Below are 21,942 nucleotides of genomic sequence, written 5' to 3'. Positions count from 1 at the left end.
CTTAACGTCTCATCCAAAAGACGGCACCTCCGACAGTGCAGCACTCCCTAAGTACTGCACTGAGGTGTCAGCCTGGAATTTGTGCTCAAGTCTCTGGAGTGGGACTTGAACCCACAACCTTCTGACAGAGAGACGAGAGTGGCCACGGCTGACATTAATTGGAGCTGATGTGCTCTCATTAGGAGGCATACCTTAACACCGTCACATGTGTCAGTGTTGGCAGGAGAGGAAATAAATAAAGGATATGCTTTCAAAACAATTGTTAGAATTTTATTCAATTTAACAGGAATCTGGTTCTCCACGTGTGAGCCTGAGCAGTGTCAGCTGGCTTCTCGACCATGGGCATCACAGTCGGACCTCATTCTCATCCCAACCTGACATCTACCTCCCAGAGGTGTCACTGGAGAGCAGTCAGCAGTGGGAACCCCAGCTGGTTTTGCTGTTGTGTAGCCAAAGGGTACTGAGGCTTACTGGCTTTAAGAAGGAGGTTCACTGATTAAATAGGTTATGATATTTCAATTGTACTCATTCTATAAAATATTTACCTGAGTAGGCTTTCCAAACCATTTCCAAAGTTGTCTGGCTGGAAGAAAGGCGGCAATTTTGGGCCGGTTCTCCACCGATGGCAGCCGTTGCCGTTTGGCTAGCTCCTTTGTCGTTGGCAGATGGATGCCTTCTCGCTTCTTGGGCTTACTTTTGTTGGTAGTCTGCTGCTGCTTCTGCTTTTGGCTCTGGGCTTGCTGCTGGGGCGTGCACTGAGGCTGTGGCTCAGGGTGAGGACGGGCCTGTTGCCCTGAAGATGAGGCGGGTGCCTGAGCGGACTGATAGCTGGACTCCTCGTCGGAACTGCAGGACGAGTCTTCGTCGGTTGTCGAAGACGAAGACGACGAGCTAGACGAGGAAGAGGAAGATGATGAGGAACTAGAAGATGAGGACTGGGATGAGGACGACACAGGTGACGATGCTCTTGAGCTCATTGCACTGCTGTTTTCCTGAGCCTCTCCTGCATTGTTCCGTCGATCATCTTCACCATCGGACTCTGGACTGCTGCTGCTACTCGCACTAGCGCTACTTTCCCCATCTTCCTTCTCTTTGTGTTTAATTTTGGTTATATCAGAACTGCACCCAAATGTCCCACCAGAGTAAGCAGCTGTTACATTTGGCTCCTTCTTGGCAGCCTTGGTTTTGGAGGGTTTCTGCTTGACGTCACTGCTCACTGCTGCTGCAGGATAGGTTAGGTTGAGCATGGCTTTGTTGTCCATCTTGCCCGTTAAGTTCTGGTCTTCCATCATCATTGCTTTGGTCTTCTTCGTCTTTGGTGACATCACCCCTTCATGGTCTAACTTAATGAGAATTTCCGCCTCCAGCTGTTTCCTCAGTCCTTTCCCGACACTCCCAAATTCTTGAGGTTCTTCTTCCGCTTTCTTCCCCTTCTTTGCTTTCACTTTCACGCCAGTGTTCTCGGAGGCGATGAATGAGCCCAACGATCCCGGCAGGTCACCGTACGTTTCCATGCCAAGAACATTCCCAAAAACAGGAGGCGGGAAAGCAGACGGCTGCTGTGTGTTTTGTTTTGGGATGAGCTTCACTTTAGCCACCTTCTTCTTTTTCTCGCTCACCACCCTGGGTGAAGCTCCACTGACATTCCTTTTTTGGAGATTTTTTCTCGTCGTTTTCACAACTTGTTTACTCTGGGCGTCGGCACTGCTCTGAGCCTCCGCCAGTCCAGCAACCTCTGTCTGATCAGAGACTGATTCAGATCCTAAAGGAATTTAAAGAAACAAAAAAAAAATCAAAATTATTGTTTGATATTTTCTTTCATTATTTTCCTCAGCTGCTCTCTCAGGTGAATGTAAACGATCCCACAGCACTATTTCGAAGAAAAGCAGGGGAATTCTCCCTGGTGTCCTGGACAATATTTATCCTTCAACCAATATCACTAAAACAGATTATCTGGTCATTAACACATTGCTATTTATGGGATCTTGCTGTGCGCAAATTGGCTGCCACGTTTCCTACATCACAACAGTGACTACACTTTGCAAGTACTTCATTTGGCTGTAAAGTGCTTTGGGACGACCTGTGGTCATGAATGGCGCTATATAAATGCAAGTCTTTCTTTCAACTTCATAAGAGGAGAGCAGGTGAGTTACCCCACAGCTTGTCTAGGACTTCAACACAGCCAGCAAGTGCTACCTGCTGCAGGGTGAGACCTAACAGCCAGTATTTGCTCCAATGCCTATGGAGAGATTTGCAGTACCTCAAGAAGGTCCATCTAGAATTCTTCTTTTTATTCACAATGAGAAATGAATGACACTCCTGGATGCAAATGGATGAAACTCATTACAAGAACATCCAGATACAACTGATATTGCCTTTCATTTTTTTTTAAAAAAAGCTTTGTGTAACTTAACTTTTTATAGTTCTCTAATACTTCTTGTGATCAGCTGCTTGTGTTATGGAGCTCTCATTAAATAATGGCTTCAGAGCTGACGTACCTGGTTTGAAGAAAGAGCTGACATCACAGGTGGTACTAAGTACCGCAGATTAAATTACTAAATTTTAAACGAGATAATCGATATCAAACAGAGGTCGGCATCACAGCATGCACCTCACTAGGAGGCTGCCTGGGAACTACAATAAATGTTAAGAAGGCCTTGGAGAGGGTGCAGAGGAGATTTACCAGAATGACACCAGGGATGAGGGACTTCAGTTATGTGGAGAGACTAGAGAATCTGGGATTGTTCTCCTTAGAGCAGAGAAGGTTAAGGGGAGATTTAATAGAGGTGTTCAAAATTATGAAGGGTTTTGATGGGAGTAAACATGGAGAAACTGCTTCTACTGGCAGGAGGGTCAGTAACCAGAGGACACAGATTTAAGATAATTGGCAAAAAATCCAGGGGGGGGAAGAACGAGGAGAAATGTTTCTACGCAGTGAGTGAAGATCTAGAATGCACTGGCTGAAAGGGTGGTGGAAGCAGGTTTCAATTGACGTAGTCTCAACAGTTTTTTTGGGGGTTACCGTGAAGGAGTATATGGGGCAGTGGGTTAGTTCAACATACTGTCACTGCATCTTTGGAAAGCTGGGTTTAAATTCACTCAGAAGGATGGGATGATAGTCTTCTCTCTCTCTCTGCTGCTGGGAAGGATTGTAGGTGACATGCACTTGGAGGATCTTGGCTTAATTGCTGTGGGTTTGAGCTTACAACCAAGGTGGGCCAAGGTTTGGTCAAAGGTCACGCTCAGCACTGCGACAAGGATGGCTGCTGTGGGACATGGGAAAATACACACAGGGGTTACAAGGGATGTTCTTGCACCCTCTGTAAACTTGAGCTCAACCAAAACTCTCTTGACTAACTCGCACAAAGTCCCATTCACTCATCACCCCTGTGCTTGCTGATCTACATTAGCTCCTGGTCCAGCAACGCCTCGATTTTAAAATTCTTATGCTTGTTTTCAAATCCCTCCATGGCTTCACCCCTCCCTATCGCTGAAAAACCTCTTCCAGTCCTACAACCCTCCAAGATCTCTTTGTTCCTCCAATTCTGGCCGCTTGCGCATTCCCGATTTTCATCGCTCCACCATTGGCAGCCATGCCTTCAAATGCCTAGGCCCTAAGCTCTGGAATTCCCTCTCTCTCCTCCTTTAAGACTCTCCTTAAAACCTACCTCTTTGACAAAGCTTTTGGTCACCTGTCCTAATATCTCCTTATGTGGCTCGGTGTCAAATTTTGTTTGATAATCGCTCCTGTGAAGCGCCTTGGGACATTTTACTACGTTAAAGGCGCCATATAAATGCAGGTTGTTGTTGTTCTTCTTCTGAAGCTGAGATTCCCAGTTCTGTGCCAGAGTGGAGCAGTTTTATACCCCGTGCTCTTACCCATTAGAAACTGTGTTGAGACTGGCCAACCCTCTTTCACCTAGAAACCTTACAGGCAACTGACTAAACTAGAAGTGAAAGTAAAATGGGATAATTCACTAAGCTACCCTGAACTTTTTTTTAATAAAATAAAAATTATGAACCGCGTGAGGTTGGATTCCTGGTCTGAACTGAGTTAACTGATTTTAGTTGGGGGGGTGGGGGGGGGCGGGGTTTACAACTGGTCTGAGTGTCCTGGGATGGGAGGGAGAAAGAAATCAGCCCGGGTTCCTGATCCTGATCACTATTCAGTGACACCTGCTGGACAGCACACAGATACAGACATAGGAACAGGAGGAGGCCATTCAGCCCCTCGAGCCTGCTCCACCATTCAATTAGATCATGGCTGATCTGTATCTCAACCCCATTTACCCACCTTAGCTCCATATCCCTTGATACCCTTACCTGACAAAAATCTTATCGATCTCAGTCTTGAAAACTCCAATTGTCCCCCAGTGTTCACAGCCTTTTGGGGGAAAGAATTTCAGAATTCCACTCCCCTTTGTGTGTTAAAGTGCTTCCTGATTTCCCTCCTAAATGGCCTAGCTCTAATTTTAAGATTATATCCTCATATTCTTGATTCCCTCACCAGAGGAAATAATTTCTCTGTATCCATCCTATCAAACCCTTTTAACATTTTCAACACAGACATGGGTGAGGCTCGGATCAGATCTGTGGAACTGTGCCTTGCACGAGCTCGTGCCTTTAGGAAAGTGAATATTCTCCTTCATTATTACCTTCTTATATTCCATTTAAATTCATTCATATTTCAAACTTGTTTTCAGTAATTTATTATCTAAAAAAAAATCTCAGCTCAAAAAACAGGAAAAAATGGCTTGTTCAATTTGAACTTAAAAGCTAATACTTTTGGAAATGGGATATTCAGATTACACAATTAGAAACATTGGAACAGGAGGAGGCCATTCAGCCCTTTGAGCCTGTTCTCCGCCATTCAATCAGATCATGGCTGATCTGTAGCTCAATTCCATTTACCTGCCTTTGACCCATATCCCTTAATACCCTTAACCTAGTATCAATCTCGGTTTTGACATTTTTGAGGAGAGTTCCAGATTTTCCTCTACCCTTTGTGCGAAGAAGTACATCCTGACATCACTGCCGTCACGACGATTTCTACAGGTTTACCTGCAATATCTCTGCCCATCTGTGCTTTAAGATAGGCCTAATTAATGATCTACTTACCAGTTTTCCCTTTGGTGGATGTTTTCCTCCCACGGCCTTTATTTTTCGTCGCACTGTTGTCGGAGCCCTGAGCACTGGCCTCCTTGCCATCCACGGTGTCTTTGCTGGACTTTCTGCTCTGCCGTTTGGTGTTGGGCACCAGCAGAGCAGGAGATGGCTCTGCACCTGTTAAGAGGAAGCCAGTCTCTGAATCAGACACTGACAAACATAGCCACTTTTAACTTTTGTGCTACTCATACAGCAAAAGATTCAACGAATGGAGGAAATAAAAAAAACGGGGGGAGGGGGGTGGTTGGGGCATTGTGTTTGGTGGTTACAGCACTGATTTCTCCACCAGATGGTGGTCACTGCTTTCAAGCCTCGCAGGCGTCCGTTACTTGAATTCACTGGACACAGCTGCAAACTGTTTTGTCAATTGTCGGCCAAGGTCTCTCCCGTCGCCATTCTGGAGAGCAGAATGGTTGCAGCCGTGGGGGAAAAAAAAATCACATATTGGACTCTCCTGCCTTTCAAGGTTTCTTAGTGGCCTGAGGGCTAAATGAGGATTGTAGGGAGGAGAGGGGAGGCTGGAAAAGTTTAGGCTAGCAAAAAAAAAATTCTATCAATGAGGTTATATATTGTTTTTACTTTCAAAGTAGTTGAGAGCCCCTTCCACTTTTAATGCTGTCGATTCACATCCAGCCAACCTAGTTCGGGTAGGTAGAAAGAGCCCTCATATCACCACTGCCTACAGTTCTCATTCATAATTTAACACAAACCCCATGCTGATTTATCCCTTTGAACGATAGTGCGATCAAACAAAACTACTGCAGAACCCCTTTCTAGCCATTTTAAAAGGTTTCTGTCAAATGTCACAAGGTCATCTTCTAACATGAACGGATGCAGGTATGATTTAAGGCCATTGGTTCTACGTACATTGAATCTTATAATCTGGAGGCAGGAGGCGTATGTGAGAGAGAGGGATCCGCCCGGTGTCACCATCATCAAACGCCACCGTTATCAGATCCTCATCTTCATCAGGGTCCGGACTCCCTAAAGAAAGGGGGGAAGCAGAAGGGGAAAGAGGGTTAGGAGCAAAGCTAAGGTAAGGAATGGAAATCTGGGTTGTGGCTGGAAGGGAATACATGGACAGTTGGACACACAGGACAGTTAACATTAGAATCATAGAAATTTACGGCACAGGAGGAGGCCATTCGGCCCATCGTGTCTGTGCCGGCCGAAAAAGAGCTATCCAGCCTAATCCCACTTTCCCGCTCTTGGTCCGTGGCCCTGTAGGTTACGGCACTTCAAGTGCATATCCAAGTACTTTTTAAATGAGTTGAGGGTTTCTTCCTCTACCACTCTTTCAGGCAGTGAGTTCCAGACCCCCCACCACCCTCTGGGTGAAAAAAACTCTCCTCAACTCCCCTCTAATCCTTCTACCAATTACTTTAAATCTATGCCCCCTGGTTATTGACTTCTCTGCTAAGGGAAATAAGTCCTTCCTATCCACTCTATCTAGGCCCCTCATAATTTTACACACCATAGATAGCATGTCATTGTAGAAAAAGATCTAGAGAATATACTATATTGATTGGGGGATGGTTTATCCAAAAGTAAAACTCGGACTGTGTGATTTGCAAGGGTGCTACAAAATCCCCGTACTGAGGTATGTGAGAAACAGGGACTGGAACACATAATCTAGGCTGACACGCCAGTGCAGTACTGAGGGGGCACTGCACTGTCGGAGGTGCCGTCTTTTCGGATGAGACGTTAAACAGAGACCCATTTGCCCTCTTAGGTGGATGTAAAAGATTCTATGGCATTATTCGAAGAGGAGCGGGAGAGTTCTCCCTGGTGTCCAGGCCAATACTTATCCCTCAACGAGCACCTAAAAATAGATTATCTGGTCATTATCACGTTGCTGTTTGTGGGACCTTCCTGTGCGCAGATTGACTGCCGCGTTTCCTACGGTACAAGCGACAACACTTCAAAAGTACTTCATTGGCTGTAAAGCGCCTAGGGAGGTCCTGAGGATGTGAATGGTGCTATATAAATGCAAGTTCTTTCTTTTCTTTACTGGGTCACTAGATTGTCAATCAATAGTTTTTCAACCACTTTATTGTGGTATTTAGGAAAGGACATGTACACTTGTGACCAAGTAGGACCAGTAGGAACACCTACATTAGCATCTGTAAACCTTTCCTTAACAATCAATTCAGCAGAACTTGCTAGGACTGGACTGGAGTTAAGATAGTTGCTCTGCAAGGTGGGGTTAGTGAGCTGCTTCATGTGCTATTTTGTACAGTCCATTAAGTGGTGGCATTGGGTGAACTTCAAGAATCTCCCAAACCCCCCACCAACATCAGCCTTGCAAGGGGAGTACCACTGAAAATGAATGGACATTGTTCAATAACAACAACAACTTGCATTTATATAGCGCCTTTAATGTAGCAAAACGTCCCAAGGCGCTTCACGGGAGCGTAATCAGACAAAAATTGACACTGAGCCACGTAAGGAGATATTAGGGCAGGTGACCAAAGGCTTGGTCAAAGAGATAGGTTTTAAGGAGCGTACAGGAGAGGAGGGCCGAGGAGGGCCTAAGAGGGGTAAAGAGAAGAGAAGAAAAAGGGAAGTAGATGTTATCGGCGAAGGTCCGGAGCGGCAGCCAAATTGCGCACTCAAATGGACACAGGGAAGTTCGGATTACATCGGCATGGCAAAGATCCTCAGTAAGGAGCTGTCAGTCCACAGGTCATCTTAAAAAAAAAATCAGTAACTGGAGAAAAAAAAATCATTAAATGACAATTTAGAAGTTGGTGACCAGAAAACATTCGATTTGCTGTGGTGTTCACTGGCTGTGAAAGGCTAAGCAGCCTCACGTGACCTTAAGCTAAAACATTAGTAACTCTATTCCTTTATCATTCAATCCTGGATTTTAAGGGATCCCTAAAACCAATTCAAAATAAGAACCATACGGACCCAAGGTCAGGTGATGTGACCTAATAGAACTCGCTAGGTTAACAAAAAAAACACACTGAAATATTCTCTTGGTTAAATCAGGGAAACAGTCGATAAACAGTCAATGAGTCGAACACAAAATGAAGAATGTGTACAACATTTAAGAAAATTGTTTTTTTGTCAACTTTTAGCATCAAAGAATTGTTCTAAATTTAAACCATTGCTCCCAGAGAGTAAAACATGCATTTTCTGATTTTATGTTTCGGGTCTGGTTGCAATCTTCCACATGTGACATTTCATACCAGTGAAAATTAAAACCAATATTACACCTTAAGTGAAAGCATTGCCTGTAGGCTGCTTTCTGGAACCACTTAAAACCACAGCTTAACACCCGGTGTGGTACTAAGCTGCACAGACCATAAAAGTCCAGGTCTGATCCTGGCTCTGTGTTCGGTTAGTTGATCTCGGCAGGCGAGAGGTGGACACAGTGGCCACATTACAATTGGGACTCGGTGTCCTTAGCTACGGAAGGGAATAGTCAGCCAGGGTTCCTGCACCTGTTTGCTATCCAATGACCTCAGCTGGCATTATACAGTGGAGGACGGGATCAGACTTGTCTGTGATTCCCCTTGTGGTCAAATAGCCCACTGACACTCACCGCCTAGGCTTACACTGAGGAATAGGCTCATAGAAGAATGGGCCCTAAGCTCTGGAATTCCCTCCCTAAACCTCTCCGCCTCTCTCTCCTCCTTTAAGATGCTCCTTAGAACTTACTTCTGTGACTCCTGTCCTAATATCTCCTTATATAGCTCAATGTCAAATTTTGTTTGATAATTGCTCCTGTGAAGCTCCTTGGGATGTTTTATTACGTTAAAGGCGCTATATAAATGCAAGTTGTTGCTGTAGATGTGATAATGGAGGGTTACTAGTGTCCATGAAACCCTACCCCAGCGGGAGCAGGGAAGAGGGACGAGGAAACCTAAGGCCAGCGCAAACGGGGAAAACAGTGAGCTGAGAAAAGACCAGCTAACATACACTGCAATCCAACTTATCGTTCGCTTATGTGGGAAAACAAGGTCCCAGTCATCCAATCATAAATAATGGATTTGTCCCAGCTCTGACAGGGTAGCAATCCCACACCACCATCCTGGGCGAAACATCCCTTTGGAATTGGTCAATTTGCTGCAAAATCTCACTCCTAGTCCTTTGGTTCTATAGTGGATTTGTGCTGCCGAATTCTGCAATAGGCAGTTTTGTGAGTTATGAAGGCATTGCGCAGGAGTAGAATAAACTAGGCATTCCACCGTTTCCCTCTTGCTTTTTAAAGCAGGTGTGGGGATAATTCTATTTAAAATCAAAGCTTGATTTGAGTTTTATTTGTTTCTAATGAGGACGATTACAATTGCGGCTGGTGCTTAAACACTCCTGTGTTATGCCGTGTTAGATGTCTCTCACCTCTCTCCAGATGTGATTAGGCACCATCTTGAGAATCCCCTAGGCAGGAATGTAGCACATGGTCCATGGGGCTTTGCTCAGCCCCGAATGCTACTTTCAACACATTCCTACTCCATTCCAAGAGAGAGAGAAAAAAATTGAAAGGAACTGTGCCAAATATGCTCTTGGCTGCGGTACAGGAAAGAACAGTAGTTTTTCTGGTTCCATTCCATGTAGCCAGCTGCAAGCATTGGTGTTACCACTATAAAGGGAACTGAGTATAGCAGATTTATGGCAATAATTAGAGACTAGCAGTTATCGCAACGTCAGTGCAATGTGTGATAAATTTCTGTATCACATTCAAAAGCAGAGCGATAAATCTGCCCTGAAAGTAAACGGCCCAAACACTTTGAAAAAGTTACAAGCTTCTAAGACCTTCCGGTCAGTTTTAGGATCACTTAACCATATTGGTTACTCCATTTAAGAGCAAGTTTCTTAACACTGATTTATTCTAATCAATGACTTGGGTTATACAGCAACAAGGTAAATGAAAAAGGGAAAACTCCTCAAAAGAGGACCCTTTCTAATGCGGGATTTATCATTACATGTATAAATTTATTACATGTATAAATGATCTGACAGGTTAAGTAAGTGCTGAATACAGTGCGATTAAAGTGAATGCTAATTTTTGCATTTTACAGGAATCTCGGTGGCCATTTTTGAAGTGAGAGCCTAGACCTCAGCTAATTAGTGTTAGCTATTCATCGGTCAAAGCAACATAACCAAGTCCGATCTGTCTTTCGGATACGGCATTAAACCGAGGCTCCGTCTGCTCTCTCAGGCGGATGTAAATGATCCCAAAGCAATATTTCAAAGAAGAGCAGGAGAGTTCTCCCCGGTGTCCTGGACAATATTTATCTCTTAACCAACATTTCTAATACAGATTACCTGGTCATTATCTCATTACTGTTTGTGGGATCTTGTTGTGCACAAATTGGCTGCCATGTTTCCCTCATTGAAACAGTGACTTCACTTCAAAAATGCTTCACTGGCTGCAAAGCGCTTTGGGACGTGCTGAGGTTGTGAAAGGCACTATATAAATGCAAGTCTTTCTTTTCTTTCATTCATTCTCACCTGATAGTCACACACACACGCACTTTCCAGCAGGGGGTCACTGGATAATGGTCAGGAGCAAGGCTAATCTTTCCTCCCCCTCTCCCCCTCCGTGGTCCAGGAATGCTGGGATTGACTGCAGTGGCCAAACTGATGTCCGAGCTGATATCAGGTAACTCAGTGCAAAAGAGGGACTGGGTCTGGGGCCAACCCTGTCTCTGGGCTCAGGTACTCACTGATTAAACTCACAGATGATGGAGCCCAGGGCTGTTTAATGAATTGGCCTAATTGGCCAACATTTCCCAATCTCTGAGCTACCCACAGCAGCCCCTCTCTACCCACAGCAGCCCCTCTCTACCCACAGCAGCCCCTCTCCATCCCCTCTGTTGCTGGGAAGAGGTCACTTCAAGCCCTTTCTAAAATCTTTTGGAAAAAAAACATTCTGCTAATTATAATTGCAGAAAATAACAAGAGTCGTATTTTGTGCCTAAAAGGGAAAAATCAGTATGCAGGAAAAACAGAGGAGATGCTGCAACCAATACACTTCAAGGCTAACCTAAGTAGAGCCCCTATAGCTGAATCAGCGTTAAGCTTTCATTCCTCACACTTCCTACATGGGGAGGGTTTGATGTCACTCAGTTGGATATTTTTCATTAATGACAGCTCAACAGGATGGACCTTCCATTTCTATATAATTTCTTCTTGGTTACAAATAGACAGTGACAGGTACCTCTGACAACAGTTCCTGGGTAGAGACAGCGATACTGTTGACTCCAGTAGGCAGCGATTCGGGTACCTTCAGGCAGTAAACTCACAGACGAGGGCTTAACATCAATGATCTGCTTCAAAAAGATATTGGAAGAGAAACAAGATCCAAATTAAAGCCGAGTTTGAATTTCAGATCAATTCAATTCTGACAAACAAAATGCTGATCTCAACAGGAAGGCGACGTCCTTGGGGCTAAATCTCTTGCAAGTGAAAAAGTTGCACTTCCGAAGAACATCTGGTCAATTTATTCAGCAGCGCAGATTCTATCTCAAGTAGTTTCACAATGCACTGGGTCATCCATGCAGTGGAATCCATCCCATTTACATTGCGGGGCAAATTTCAGAACTGCAACAGAGGAACAACTGAGCTTGTGCAAGCTTGCACACGCGGGGCTGGTCTTGCACACATGCAGCTGTTCTTGCACACACATAATTGTTCTACACACACGCAGATGTTCTTACAGTGTTGAACATCCATACAAGACAGCGATACTGTTTCTGTGGTGAGAAGAATGGTGCTCAGTGTCTCCAGCTCTGATTATTTATGTTTCCCCTCTCCTCAAAAGCCTCGTGAGGTGTTCCTGGTCCCACTGACAACAGGAGCACTGCCTCACTGATGTTACAATGCTTCTACTGTCGACGGTGCTGAGGGTATAATTTAAATAGATCCACTATACTGTACAGGGTACTCTACACAAGAACAGAGTCCTTAAAATGAATGCCCTGCTATTTATGATAATTTGTGTCAACACCAAAAACAGGGGATGGGGAAAATCTATAAAGAAACAATTTCACTGGGAACATGTTTCAAACAGATAATCTAATTAATTCCTAACAAACCAACCATCAGTGTGTACTGTGTTGGGATCATAAGCAGCATTTGCAAAAAGGGATTCTATTGTGCTCAGACATTTGTAGCATATAGAAAAATGATCCTTAATTGAAAGTTGTGACTAAGACATCACATATAGTGAAGAGTTTCTAGTCATTTTAATCTAGCTGGCATTGAATGGTTGTTCCCTGTCTGTTTCTCACAATGAATACTTTGCCATCTATACAATCAAAGACTGAAGGAAAGATCACATGCGGTCATTATGTAGGCTAAGTCAAGCAGTGTTCAGGGCATGAACAAGACTGAACGTTACGGAGGGACTTTATCGCCGAACAGATATCAGGGCTCTCACCGCTTCCTGTAGGAGCTGTTCCAATGAGTAGATGTGAGGACGGTTTCCTCTCTCTCCCTCTACAACCACTCGATATCTAGAACAGAAATTCAAATACTTCAGGAGGGGCCTAAAGTACAACAGGGTTTTTAAAAGATGCAAACTTCTTCACCTCAATATCTTCTCACTAGGTTTCTTAACGTCAAACCTCCATTGGATGGCTAAAACTGCAGCAGATATTTAAACATATATAAAAAAAAATCATTGTCCACTCAATGGTTGTTGAAGAGTATTTGAAATAAAGGGGGCTGGGCTCAAATCAAGCCCAGGGTTTGTTATTTTAATCTCAATGGGAGGTCAGTTGTTACTCCCACTGCAATATAAATGCAATTTGCTTTTTCTCTTTGTTCAATGAAGTCATGTTTTTTTTCTACAGATAATATGAAGGACTTTTTGTAGGTTATTACTGAAATGTTATTGTCTAATTCTGTGACTTTGTCTACATCTAACTGACAAGAGTGGACTCCACACCTAACCAAACAGATCTCACCTTCTGTTGCACGTGACATCACACCACTTGATTTCCATGTGCGAGCTCAAACACACACACACACACACACGCACAGACAAACACAATCCACAGCCACCTGAAAGGGTAGACAGGGTCTCGGTTTAACATCTCATCCGAAAGATGGCACCTCCAACAGTGCAGCTAGAGTGGGATTTGAACCCACAACTTTCTGACTCAAGAGGTGGGAGTGCTACCACCGAGCCATGGCTGACACCTTAATCTGAACGTACTGCTGCTATTCTGGCACATGCTCGCTCTGCTCTGATCAGATACGTGTTCCTCATGCCTGTGGCACACAATGTTACCATAACTGCTTTTTGTTTCATGGATATTAAAACCCTCTTTGTTGAAATTATTCCTTGAGGTTGGACATTAATCATTTGGATTGAAGAGGAAGATGAATGATATTAATTTTTTTTGACTACTACAGAACAGTCATTGTTTATGCTGAGTTCAGTTCTAGTGCATATCAGGCATATGAAGAAAGCATGGCCTTGTAGTTACCTCAGTATAATGAGGCTATTGAAACTGGGGAGATACAAAACTTAGCAAATATGCTCTCCCAACTTCATTAAGAACTTGACTGAGCTAATTCTTTGCATGGGTCAGACTTGGGTGTATGATAGGTGGAAACTCTAATGGTTTCCCTCAGCGAAAAAAAACAAAAACAAAAAGGTGTTTACTTGTCAGCCTTGTACACTGAGAGTAGACGTGGCTCATGGATTGCATTAGGAGCCTGTCACTCGCTGCCCTGCTGGAGGATGGATAGTTCAATCTTTGTGTGGCTCAGTGGTAGCACTCTTGCCTGAGTCAGAAAGTCATAGGTTCAAGTCCCACTCTCAGAGACCTGAGCACAAAATCCAGTCTGGTGCTCCTGAGGGAGTGCTGCATTGCTGTCTTTCCGATGAGGCGTTAAACCGAGGCCCCGTTTTCACTCAGGTGGATGTAAAAGATCCCACGGCACTATTTGAGGAAGAGCAGTGGCGGTCTCCTCGCTATTCTGGCAAATAGTTATCCCACAACCAACATCACTAAGAACAGATGATTTGGTCATTGTTCGAGGGAGTTTGGTGTGTGCAGACTGGCTGCCAAGTCGCTATTCAAGAAAGGAGGGAGAGAGAAAACATGGAACTATAGGTCAGTTAGCCTGACATCAGTTGTCAGGAAAATGCTGGAATCTATTATTAAGGAAGTGGTAACAGGGCGCTTAGAAAATCATAATATGATTAGGCAGAGTCAACACAGTTTTATGAAAGGGAAATTGGGTTTTACAAATTTATTAGAGTTTTTTGAGGATGTAACTAGCAGGGTAGATAAAGGGGAACCAGTGGATGTAACATATTTGGATTTCCAAAAGGCATTCGATAAGATGCCACATAAAGGGTTGTCACGCAAGATAAGGGCTCATGGGGTTGGGGGTAATATATTAGCATGGATAGAGGATTGGTTAACGGACAGAAAGCAGAGAGTAGGAATAAATGGGTCATTCTCAGGTTGGCAGGTTGTAACTAGTGGGGTGCCACAAGGATCAGTGCTTGGGCCTCAGCTATTTACAATCTATATTAGTGATTTTAGATGAAGGGACCGAGTGTAATGTATCCAGGTTTGCTGATGATACAAAGTTAGGTGGGAAAGTAAGCTGTGAGGAGCACACAAAGAGTCTGCAAAGGGATATAGACAGGTTAAGTGAGTGGGCAAGAAGGTGGCAAGAATGTGGGGAAATGTGAGGTTATTCACTTTGGTAGGAAGAAAAGAAAATCAGAACTATTAAATGTTGGTGTTCAGAGAGATTTGGGCGTCCTCGTACAAAAAAACACAGAAAGTTAGCGTGCAGGTACAGCAGGCAATTAGGAAGGCAAATGGCATGTTGGCCTTTATTGCAAGGGGTTTGGAGTACAAGAGTAAGGAAGTCTTGCTACCAATTGTACAGGGCTTTAGTGAGACCACACCTGGAATACTGTGTACAGTTTTGGTCTCCTTATCTAAGGAAGGATATACTTGCCTTTGAGGCAGTGCAACGAAGGTTCACTAGATAGATTCCTGGGATGAGAGGTTTGTCCTATGAGGAGAGGTTGAGTAAAATGGGCCTGTATTCTCTGGAGTTTAGTTGAATGAGAGGTGATCTCGTTGAAACATATATAAGGTTATGAGGGGGCTTGACAGGGTAGATGCTGAGAGATTGTTTCCCCTGGCTGGAGAGTCTAGAACTAGACGGCATAGTCACAGGATAAGGGGTCGGCCATTTAAGACTGAGATGAGGAGGAATCTCTTCACTGAGAGGGTGGTGAATCTTTGGAATTCTTTACCCCAAAGGATGCTCAGTCATTGTGTATATTCAAGGCTGAGATAGGTAGATTTTTGGACTCTAGGGGAATCAAGGGATATGGGGATCGGGCGGGAAAGTGGAGTTGAGGTCGTAGATCAGCCGTGATCTTATTGAATGGTGGAGCAGGCTCGAGGGGCCAACTCCTGCTCCTATTTCTTATGTTCTTATGCCACGTTTCCTACATTACAACAGTGACTATACTGCAAAAGTCATTCATTTGCTGTAAAGTGCTTTGGGATGTCCTGAGGTTGTGAAAGGCGCTATATAAATGCTTTCGTTTTCCAGCCAGATTTCTTGAATCTCTGAAGTTCAATCTCTGTTGAAATGCTCCATTACAATGAAAAAAACTGGTGGATGTAAGTGTATCCCCAGAATAAATCTAGTGGATAATACAGAGTTACATTGTGAAGTTTATAAGTGAATACCAGTTCAGCCAACATTTGGTAACTCTTTTAAGAGGCACAGTAGAATTTCTTTGACACACCCAGACCTAATTTTCTCTTCTCACAAAGAATGAACTACGAGAGAAAAGCTCTTAATTTGACTCCTGCCTGCACCAAGGTGGGAACAGAGGTGCTCCAACTGGCCTTAGTGTCCCTGGGCTAGGGACAGGAGAAAAATAAGCCATGTTACTAGACTCCTCATTGCTACATGGTCATTCCTAATGAAAGTGCAAGGGTGCGGACATCACGTGAGGATAGAAATACACCTAAAGTACAACGTGGAAACAGGCCTTTTGGTCTAACCAGTTCACGCTGGCATTTACCCTCCATGTGAGCAATAGGATCAGGCTCGGCTATGATGGGTTGTGCAGCGTGCTGACACTTGAGGTGAAATTGGTCAACGCCACTAGCACAATCGGCTTGCTTCACATCGCACCGGAATTTCTTTTCCATTGACTTCAACCTGATTTCCGTGTCCCGGCTGGACACCTAAAACAGGCATCAAGCCCCTTCAATATGTTAATTATTGGGCCTAATGCCCGTTGAAGGACCCCTTTCCAAATTTAGTTCCCGATGAGCAGGGCAGGCTTCGGGCCTACTCTACTCAGGATTATTCAGCGGCCCCCATGGCAACCAAAGAAAAGTTAGTATTTTTTTTTAAAAAGAGCACCTTGCTGTGGAGCAGGACTGTTTCCCCCCCAACTAACTCCACAGGTGTCACAATCGTTCCCCCCCCTCCCACTCCAACCCCCTTGCCCCGGGACTTAGCTGAAGGCCGCTGCTGGCAAGGCAGGTGGCCTGAAATTGGTTTCTCCTGTTGGGTGAGCTGCCTGTGGAGGTGTGACAGGGGCTGGCAGCTCGCCCTAATTCTACAGGCCAGGCCAGAGGACCGATTTTTACCAATCCTCAGGCCTCCTGCTTCGCAGAGCCAAGTCTGGGTCTGAAAACGGGTGGATTGTGACCCCTAAAAGATCACCTCCCTCACAACTTGGAATGAGTGGTTCCTCCAACTGGAAGCCAGCAGTGCGAATTGTGCTAATGTGGGTCACTGGGCTAAAAATTCGTTTAGGCCCGTTTTCGGCTGCAGAATTCCCAGGGCACCAGGAGCTGAAGAAAAAATTACATCACGCGGGCCTTGGACATCCAAGAGGTGACCGAGGTGTCCTCTCCTCTGAATTTCCACTGCCAGCCGCCCGCTTTTCAGGCAAGAAACGGGCAGCTGAAAACCCCCTCCATATGTTTGAGCGCACGTCAATCCTTTTTTTTTTGTTGGCACAGCTGCCAAACTTACATATCAGGAGAGTGGACAGTTTTCACATATCCGGCATAAAGCAGCTTGTCATCCATTGGAATCAGCACCCGGAGTCCGTCCTTCAGCTCATCCTTGTCAATCACACAAGAGCGAGGAGCTGTGGAAAGAGGAAGGAATCTCTTGTTAATGCCTTGCTGACAAATCTCCGCATCTGGCCCCAATGGAGTATAATAATTTCAACAACAACTTGCATTTATATAGCACCGCTAACGTAGTAAAACGTCCAAAGGTGCTTCACAGGAATGTTAGCAAACAAAAACTGACATGGAACCACATAAGGAGATATTCGGACAAGTGTCCAAAAGCTTGTTCAAAGAGATAGGTTTTAAGGAGCGTCTTAAAAGGAGGATGGCGAGGTGGAGAGATTTAAGGAGGGAATTCCAGAGCTTAGGGCCTACGCAGCTGAAGGGACGGCCGCCAAGGGAGGAGCGACGAAAATCAGGGATGAGCAAGAGGCAAGAATTGGAGGAGCGCAGAGATCTTGGAGGGTTGTAGGGCTGGAGGAGGTCACAGAGATAGGGAGGGGCGAGGCACTGTGGCTTTCAGCATGGTTTGGACATTTGCATAAATCCCAATGCAGCCAAAACCTTTAAGGCACCTTCTTCCAGAACCATCATCCGATGCCAACGGTTCGGAAACCAGTGATAAGATCACGATTGCCAAGGATTTTGATGTCTCAGGTCAGGATGCAGGCAAAATATTTGCCAACCCAGTGAGCAAGTTGGAGTAAAGCAAATCATAGACGCACTTAAGGGGAAGCTAGATAAGTACATGAGGGAGAAAGGAATAGAAAGTTATACTGATAGGGTTAGATGAAGTAGGGTGGGAGGAGGCTTGTGTGGAGCATAAACACTGGCATGGACCTGTTAGACCGAATGGCCTGTTCCTGTGCTGTAAATTCTATGTAAACTGATAGAAGCAAACACTTTTTTTAAACCAATTGTTTCAGTGTTTACAGGCACGGAGAATTTTAAAGATACAGTCATTTTCTTGTGAGACCATTTGTAAATAAAAAAAATGAGGCTTTTAATGGATTGCCAATAATTCACCTCGTCAGGTAAAATAAAACAAAACATTCTGGAGTGAGTAGTTAATATTCTGAGAACGACCGGCCCATTATGTAAAGTAATTTTATCTTGCAAAGGATTTGTTCACAACTGTGACTGTACCAGCTGTCAAATTGCAAGAGTGTAGAAAGAGCAAAGGAAAGATATCGAACATAAGATAGAATGAAGGTCACATGAAGGGCGCAGAGGAGGTTCACTCGACAGAAGAAAAGTCTCGCATCTTGATAGCTGAGCCAGGGCCCAGAATTGAACAAATAATTTGTAAAGAAAAAAACCTGTGATAATGTGTAAAACTACCCAACTCCTTAATTAGTATTTGCAGAAAAGTTGCACAATGATTACTGTCACTATCACCTAGAGATTGAGCTACAATATAGCACAATAATTCGGTGCCATTTTCTCCGTCCATTGAGCTTCAAGGTTTGTGTTATAAGCCTCATTTTCAATTCAAAATGGCTGTCATATAAAGCAACTTGCAGACAACCTGATATTAGGACCTGTTTATTTTAACAGGAAGATTTGTTGAGCTACTGATTGGACACACATTCAACAGTGTTTACGTACTAGGGGCACTGAATAAAGAATTTGCTTTGCCACAGTGTGTTTATAGGATTGCCATCTTTCGTTAAGTCCAAAATCAGACCTGGGGGTGGGATAGGTATGAGGCAGGGGGTGGAATAATTCCAATTTTGCTTTGCTGATGATGAAAATTCATCTCTGAAGACCTTAATCTACATCATAAAATAAGGAAATAATTGGAAAAAGTAATTTTAAAAAACAGACTTTTACATTTTAGAAATTTCTGCATAGCCCAATGCAACGTGACTATCTGGCCCCAAAACTAGACCGCTGGCAACTCCTGGGGCTTCTATTATCTCACCTGTACTGGTATAAAAGCAACATTCCCTGAAAGGGCGGTCAGTGAGAAGGGATACAATGCAGTGAATTTTATTAATGGGGGTCAACTAACCTGGTGTTGAGGGCCTCTCAATGAGCATGCTCAGGGGCAGGTTCTCATCCTCAGAGAAGCTGCTGTCTTGATTCTGCTCGAAATCCTCATCGGCAGCCATGCTCTCCATGAGCTTACTGACAGCGCCGCCCTTGGAGCGTGCCTGCTGGAGAGACGAGGCAAACAATTCGCGGTAAATCGGTGTAAAGTTAGCCTGTGACAAAAATAGGAAAGTGTGTGAACTGCCAGGAAGCAGTAACATCTCAGTGCAAACAAATCCTAAAATCTTCTGAAAGGAACATGGCAAACATTGGAATAATATTTCCTACATTACAACAGTGGCTACACTTCAAAAGTATTTCATTGGCTGTAAAGCGCTTTGGGATGTCCTGAGGTCTTGAAAGACGCAGTATAAATGCAAGTTCTTTGTTACGAGTCATTTTTTTTGTATTGTAATTTTTTAAAAGTCTCACTTATCTTTCTCCTCTATCCTGAAGTGTGAGTACAGTTCCACAGGTGCTGGTTGCTGTATGATTCCCCACCCAAGTAACCATAACCTGTGTGTGTGCGCACCATTTTGTGCATAGCAAATTCCAACAAACAGCACTGAAATTAATGACCGGATTATCTGCTTTGAGGGATAAATATTGGCCAGGCACTGGGGAGAACTCCCCCACTCTTCTTCATCAGTGTCATGGGATCTTTTACATCCACCTGAGAGGGCTGATGGGGCCTTGGTTTAACATCTCACCCGAAAGGCGGCACCTCTGACATTGCAGCACTCCTTCATTACTGCACTGGACTGTCAGCCTAGATTTTATGCTCAAGAGTCTTTGGAGTGGGACTTAACCCATGACCTTCTGGCTCAGAGGTGAGAGTGCTAATACTTCAATGTAGATAAATGCAGAAATGTTTGGTAGCAAGGAACCAAAGCAGGGAATCTGATACCTTAAACCGGGGCCTCGTCTGCCCTCTCAGGAGGACGTAAAAGATCCCATGGCATTGTTCCAAGACGAGCAGGGGAGTTCTCCCCGGTGTCCTGGCCAATATTTATCCCTCAACCAACATCACCAAAACAGATGATCTGCTCATTATCTCATTGCCGTTTGTGGGACCTTGCTGTGGGCAAATTGGCTGCCGTGTTTCCTACATTACAACAGTGACTACACTTCAAAAAATACTTCACTGGTTGTAAAGTGCTTTGGGACTTCCTGAGGTTGTGAAAAGTGCTGTACAAACGCGAGTCCTTTCTTTCTTACGCATCGAACAGAACATTCATGCAGCATACTGATCAGGGTAGGGAGGGCAGTGTGGAAAAAGGAACAAAAGTATGAGCTTGGTGTATGGCTGCAGTGAAAAAAAAAAAGAGTAAAACAAGGTACTGCTTTGCATTAGAGGGAAAGACCACCAATCAAAATAGGCCCTGAAAACATCCAATGCTGAAAAAGGAGAATGAGAACAGATTGAAATGCCAGGGGTTATCTGAGCACTTACTTTGTGCGCTGCTTTAAAACGGCAGTAGAATCTGTAAATGTACAGCTATTATATCAAGAAACTTAATATTTGGAGGAGGTCTATTATATATAACGAGTGGGGAAGCTGCATTGAAATTGTTTGTTAGCATCAGGTATGTATTGATAGTCTTTGCATCATCCAGCACACTGATACACCGTGGAGCCAATTTTAGATGCCGAATAATTCTACACTGTAATTGGAACCACAAAATGGTGTATATTCCCCGATTGGCAAAGTTCAGGTGCTAATATTTAACGCTCTCATACCACACCCCTCCCTGCGCTAGTTTTATTTTAAAGGGGTTAGCGCCTGCCTAAAAATAGAACGCAAAGGAGTATAGTAGAACTGCATTAGGAGTTTGTACATAAACTTTCACCATCGGAAAATTTACCCCGATATTTCCTAACCTCCAACACTCTTAAATAAGCTAAAAACTGTAAACTTTCTATTTTTTTTGTGGTAAAAATGCTATCGTAGTCTTTAAAGGATTCGAAATCCAACAATACATGCACAAAGCACACACAAATCTCCTTTTTTTTTAATGATAAAATTGCATAATACAACCCTCTGTACATTAGTGCAATGCTGACAGTTACCTCTTTTGTTCCAACTTTTGCTTTTACTTTCACTTTGCTCTTTTTGCAGGGGCTTGTGCTGCGCAGGAGACTGACCCTGGGTTCAGGCAGGTTATTCGCCATCTGGGCCGAAGACAAGCCAGAGGACAGTGGCTCTTTTCCTTTCTTTCTCTGAAAGTGGGAAATGCAGCAGTGAATCAATAAGCTCGCGTCCCCTCCTCCCCCCCCCCCCCCAAGGCAAACTTTGAACCATGGCATTTACACACTTCCAAGCTCATTTTCCTCGTGAAGCTCCACAAAGTGGAATATGTGTCCAGGATTCTGGACAATACATCTCAACAGGCCTCAACTTATTTCAATTTAAGAACATAGAACTCCGAGAGGCCTGGGGATCAATGGAAATTGGTGTGAGCTGCCGGCACTGGTCGCACCTGTACAGGAAACACTTCCGAGCATCTCAGTTAAGTGCTGGGAGGGGGGGATTTGGAGTGGCCTATGGTGGATAGGTTGTATCTGCTCCTCCTGGCTCCACAGGAAGGGTTTAAAACATTTCTTTTTACCACTTACCTTTCGTTGGCGGCTGCAGGGGCCACTGAAGAATCCTGAGCGAGGTAGGCCCGATGCCTGCCACTCTCATCATCGACAAATT

The 21,942-nt window shown here is 44.3% G+C and overlaps 1 protein-coding gene across 6 annotated transcripts in view; it reads right to left on the bottom strand.

The window, feature by feature from the left end:
- tnrc18 (trinucleotide repeat containing 18) overlaps positions 1 to 21,942 on the bottom strand; it is a 154,764-nt gene that overhangs the window by 9,332 nt on the left and 123,490 nt on the right. For 4 of the 6 annotated variants that reach the window (XM_068002869.1, XM_068002868.1, XM_068002872.1 and 1 more), the window contains 8 exons: positions 21,315 to 21,464; positions 19,225 to 19,417; positions 17,167 to 17,284; positions 12,557 to 12,632; positions 11,336 to 11,444; positions 6,034 to 6,150; positions 5,119 to 5,316; positions 546 to 1,762 (listed from right to left, as the gene is read on the bottom strand). In XM_068002869.1, coding sequence (XP_067858970.1) covers positions 546 to 1,762; positions 5,119 to 5,316; positions 6,034 to 6,150; positions 11,336 to 11,444; positions 12,557 to 12,632; positions 17,167 to 17,284; positions 19,225 to 19,417; positions 21,315 to 21,464 — 2,178 coding nt within the window. The remainder of the gene's footprint in view (positions 1 to 545; positions 1,763 to 5,118; positions 5,317 to 6,033; positions 6,151 to 11,335; positions 11,445 to 12,556; positions 12,633 to 17,166; positions 17,285 to 19,224; positions 19,418 to 21,314; positions 21,465 to 21,942) is intronic. The other 2 variants (XM_068002870.1, XM_068002871.1) reach the window with 2 other exon arrangements.

Source organism: Heptranchias perlo, chromosome 22 (assembly GCF_035084215.1).
Source record: "Heptranchias perlo isolate sHepPer1 chromosome 22, sHepPer1.hap1, whole genome shotgun sequence".
Classification (NCBI taxonomy): domain Eukaryota; kingdom Metazoa; phylum Chordata; class Chondrichthyes; order Hexanchiformes; family Hexanchidae; genus Heptranchias; species Heptranchias perlo.
The sequence above is the reverse complement of the archived record's forward strand: the minus strand, read 5'-3'. Positions and strand labels throughout refer to the sequence as shown.